Consider the following 5,153-nt stretch of genomic DNA (forward strand, 5'->3'; position numbering starts at 1 on the left):
TGCGGACGGTTCCGAGGAAACCACAGAAACTGTGACACTGAAAACGGAGAAAACAGACCATCCGAGGGAGCACGCAGTAGAGAATAGTCTATGCAACAGACAAATCATCAAGAGGGAGTCTTGTACGGATGCCACAGAAGGTGAGTGCAGGTCTGCTCTGAAAACAGATCAACAGACAGATAGACGCTCTCCTATACTGGCTGAGGATGCTGTGGCGAAGTGTAAAGTTGAGGTTACCTCAGGGCACAACACCGAGACTACCGCGTCTTCCAATAAAGGCACCGAAGACGTTGCTCCTGTGGTCAGACCTGTTGTGAAATCACCACCACCAGTGACACTTGCCCTGAAATCAGTGCCCTCGCCCCAAACGAACCCCATCCAAATGGACCTTCAGAACCTTGCCCTGAAATCAGTGCCCTCGCCCCAAATGAACCAACCAATCCGAGTGGACCTTCAGAACATTCCCCCGCAGTGCCTGAAACTCTCCACTTACAACATCGTCCTCCCTGAGGTCCTGCAGACGTCTGTCAGACCCGTCCCTCTACCGCCACCGCCGCTCCTGAAATTCCCCGCTCTGCCGACGGCGCCCCAGTCCCCCGCTGACCCCACACCGGACGCCTCCGTGCAAAGGCAGGCACGGCACCAGTTTATGGAGCTGCACCAGTCCCTGTGCAGGCTGATCTACACCCTCGCCACGCAGACCCCTCCTCAAGAGCTCCGCGACTGGCTTTTCAAGATGGAGCTGGGCAACAAAACCACATACCCGCCCGATAAGCACCAGAGGGTGGCCTCCATGGTGGGCGCCAGGGGCCCGTGAGGTGTGGGCGAGGACGGGCGAGCGGTCGCTGACCCTGCAGAAGCTCCTGGGCAAGCTGAAGGGCTACGAGGCGCACGGGGAGTGCCCGTTCCCGCACGTGATGCGGGCCGGCGGCATCTTCGTCCCCATGCTGGTGGTAAAGGAGGGGCTGTTCCCGCAGGTGCACGGTACCTTCATCGACCAGGTGCTGCAGGAGCATCGGGTGGAGCTGCGCCCCACCACCCTCTCGGAGGAGAAGCACCTGACCCAGCTGCAGAAGCGGGCATGCTCGTCCAAGCTCCGCAGGCTGCTGTCGCTCCGACACCTACCAGATATTTACGCCGACGTGCTCAACCTGTTCTACTACACCAGCGTCTGTAAGGCCCTAGGTGAGTAAAGATGGGTCAACTGGCTACATATCTGTGGTTTGTGAAGTTGTTCATGCGTACAGTATCGCTGTGGTAATGGCCAGCCTGTTTACTTAGTTACTTAGAAGTCAAATTCACTTTTCAGTGAGTAACAATCAGGTGGAGCATTTCAGGGTATTGTGAAAATGCAGCTGGCATTGTATGGCAGTTTCTCACAATTTGGTTTTGTTCCATAGCTTAAGGAAACTATTTGGTACTTTGGCTAACAAACACAGTTGAGTCTGTGAATGTTGACAGTATTTGATGATGTTTAGCATGAGACTGATACTATTGAACGTACGGTACTGTTCTGTATAATGCAGTGTGTAGATAAATAACCTTGTGAAAACATATGTAGCTGTCTGAAACCTAACACACACACACACACTCACTCACTCACTCACTCACTCAGTAATGTTTAGCTGATATTCTAGCCCTGCATAATGGGATTTTCTCGAAACCAGGCCTATTGTTTTTACATTTATTCATGTAGAGAGGCTTTTATTCTTAGTGACTTGCAGAAAATATATCTTTTTCACTGTTCTAGGCCTAATGTTTTGCCACTTACAAGTCTGCTCGCCTATAAAGTACTTACTCACTCCCCCATCTCATTCTTTTGACCAGTCGTGGTGCCGAATGGTCTCTTGTTCAGTTGACACAACTGTCACTACTGACTTCGTGTGATTTCTCGTGAACTTTATCAACTGCGATCAGCCATTTGCCTTGCACTGAGCAAATGCAAATCCAGCTTTTTTGTTTTGTGTGTGAAAACCACACCAAAATCAGTGAAGCTGAACATTTTCTGCCGCTGCACAGGGAGCGTTCGTTAGTACGCAGGGCCAGTGGGTTTGATACAGCCGGAGTTTGACCAGTCTGGGTAACCTCTGTGTGTGAGGAATGTTTTTGCAAAGCATTTGAAAAGGATGCTCTGCAGGATGGAGTGGAAAATAGGAGTTACTGGACAATATTGAGCGCATAAGACATATTGAGCGCATAAGACAAAGACAAAGGTTTGGTAATGGCCCTGTCATCATTTAGGCAATCAGTCAAAGGCAGCAAGTTATGCAGCAAATTATGCAATAGTCCGGAGATGTAAGGTTGAAAACCACTGCATGTTTCTCTTAAGTTATCCATGTTTTATTTGAGCTATAATATCATTTATGTTTTGCATTTTGTTTTTGTTTTGAATTCCATATCTGTATACATTTTCTTTTTCACAGATTCCACTTCCCACGTTGCTGCCAAAAAGACACCTCAGGTATCCTTCCTCCTTCTGCTCTCTGTGTTCGCCATGTTGCTAAGCAGCTCTCACAACAGCAGCTTTTTGAGTCTTCTAAAAAATCGCCAGCCACACTTAGTCCTCAGTTACGCTCAGCTCAATGTGTCAACAACATGTAATGCTACTATCTGCCTCCTGTAAATGCATATACCCTTTCGTCCATTTCTGTATTTCCGTCAAGTAGACTAGTCTGTCGGACACCATAGATGCAAACTATCTGGTGATCAAACTGCTGGCGGTTGGACCCATATATACCCTAGTTTTGTTGGTTAGACCACAGTAGCACACATTTGAAAGTTGTGACTCAAGCTGAGGGTAGTGTGGGGGATTTTGAGATGAAAAAAAAAAACTCAAATCCTGCCAGGGAAGGTAATGAATGATGCAAGATCGGGACTTGGCATCCGCGGTCTGTAAGTCTTTAGGCTCCATCGGTCGGAACAGGAAGACTCATCTTGTGGTTCGTCACACTCAGATTCAGCTGTTAATATCCACACACACACACACACACACACTATCAAGCCAACCAGATGTGTGTGTGTGTGTGTGTGTTTCAGTTTTCCCACTGCTCAGATGGCAAATAGCCTCATCACAGCCTCTTGTTGTGTAGTCTTCTTGTGAGACTTTTGAGTGCAGATACTGTAGGTGTAAAACTTTAGGAATGGTAGGGAAACTGGGATATGTTCTTGGATTTTGGATACAGACAACTTAAATGAATGAGTGAAGAGATGAAATACACATATGGCAAAAAATGCCCTTTAACATATTTATTCAGTAAGCCTTACTGATAACTAACATGCATCTGGGTTGAGAGTGTCTCAGGAGGTAAACAACATAATTCACATGGGCGACCTCTGTACTTGGTGTGTGGGTTATCTAAAGCACCTTGAGACAAATTATATGGTGCTATATAAATATGACAAATTGAATAGAATAATCTAAATCTGGCTTGAACGATTTTGGTTAAAACATTTGCTTGTTTTTGCCAGAGCTCACAGAAATGTGGCCTTTATTAATTTTGTTCTCGCATTCTTATTTTAAGTTCTACTTGATCATTTCACTCTTTCACTCGCTTCTCCTCACAGCTTTCACTTTTTTCAAGCGTAGTGCTCAAAGGCAGTGTTCCTAATCCACAAGCTTTACAGTGGCCTTGACCCTCGTGGTACGCAGGTCTACGCTCATCACTACAGCAAGAGTTCAGTGCTGTTGTGTCTCAAAATAAAGTTGCATGTAGCTGTCTGACTTTCTGGGTTAGCAGGTCTGTATTTAAAGGCATCCTGTGTTGTCACTTGTCACAGACATAGTCTAGCCATCTAGAGAGAACCAGCCCTGCAACTTGCTCTCCCCTGACCTGGAAAACTACAAATTGCTTAACTGCAATTGTGCAGTAGCCTACTATTTTTCCTAAATTGCTTAATATTACCTTGTCAATCGACAAGGCTCTTTGGAGATTATCTTTGCTGGTTTGTAAACAAATCCACATGTACTGTGTCTAGGGGGAAGGGTGCAAGCCATGAGTGGTATTAACGGCAGTTGTGTAAAATACAATTACTCTACTTACTACAATTGGATGCCTTTAAAGCAGGTGATTATGTTCTGCCAGTGATTATGTTCTGCCATGCGCTTGTCTCACTCAACCGTGTTACGCTGTTTGCCACATTGCTTTCAGTTGCGGCCCCTGCAGCGCAATGCATGCTCCACACTATTGTTTAGCAATGAGGCGTGCATGCACAGGTTTTTGGTCTTTTCCAAAGGACTGAATCACTGGTATTTTAAGTGTGGCGAGCTATAATAAACAGCACAGCTGTCTTGTACACTTAACACAACCCCAGAATGCTGGATGAGACCCTACATCTGGTGATTGGCCCACAGCTGACCTTTGAACTAAGTCTAATTAGACTAATACAAATAAACACCCATTAATGACATTATTAATGTTTTCATTGGTTGTTTACTCAGAGGTGTGACACCTTATCTTGTTGTTTTGCAGATGTAGCGCCTGATGTGTCAATCAAGACCGAACCAGAGGATCTTCCTGAAGGAAAAGACACCTTGGGAAATGTACCTCCCTCCTGCTGTCCTGAGGCGTCTCCACCAGATTGTAAAAGCATGCAGGGCCCTGAGGGGGTCTGTGTCATGGTGAAGCAGGAAGCTGAGCAGAGGGATATCGGTGTGCCTTCAGGGATCTGGGAGAAGGAACAGGAGATTGTAGAGGAATCGGAGAACATGGAGGAACCCATGCGTTGGACCATAGTGAATTCTTTGGCTGGGGGGGAAGAGGAGGTGGCCTGGGAGGTGTGCACCACGGACAGCAAGGAGGGGCTGACTATTAAAGTGGAGATGGTCCCAGAGGAACAGGAAGTGGAGCAGGAGAAGGAGGAGGAGCAGAAGGAGGAGAAAGAAGGGGAGCAAGGAGGAGAGGAGGTGGGGAGCTCCTGGGGTGGTCCGGTGTCCTCGGACGAAACAGGCTCTGCGGATAGTGACGGCGACGTTAAAACAGCTGAGATGGACAGTGTATACGCATCGTCCTGTTGTAGCGAGTCCTCGTCCTCGAACAACTCCTCCACATCGGCCACAACACAAGGAGCTGTCAGGAGCCATTCTGGGGTGATCCTCAAACTCAGGAAGGTCTTCGGCAGTGAGGCACATTACCAGGCCGTCTCGGACCTGACTG

General features: G+C 47.4%; 1 protein-coding gene across 1 annotated transcript; it reads left to right on the forward strand.

The window, feature by feature from the left end:
- The first annotated feature begins 917 nt into the window (after window positions 1-917).
- Window positions 918-4,802, forward strand: c11h15orf39 (chromosome 11 C15orf39 homolog). The gene is made up of 3 exons (XM_048256984.1): window positions 918-1,185; window positions 2,424-2,461; window positions 4,470-4,802. The coding sequence occupies exons 1-3, from the start codon at window positions 918-920 to the stop codon at window positions 4,473-4,475; spliced, it is 312 nt and encodes a 103-aa protein (XP_048112941.1). The 3' UTR covers window positions 4,476-4,802.
- Window positions 4,803-5,153: the final 351 nt, after the last annotated feature.

This window comes from Alosa alosa, chromosome 11, assembly GCF_017589495.1.
Source record: "Alosa alosa isolate M-15738 ecotype Scorff River chromosome 11, AALO_Geno_1.1, whole genome shotgun sequence".
NCBI classification, from domain to species: Eukaryota; Metazoa; Chordata; class Actinopteri; order Clupeiformes; family Clupeidae; genus Alosa; species Alosa alosa.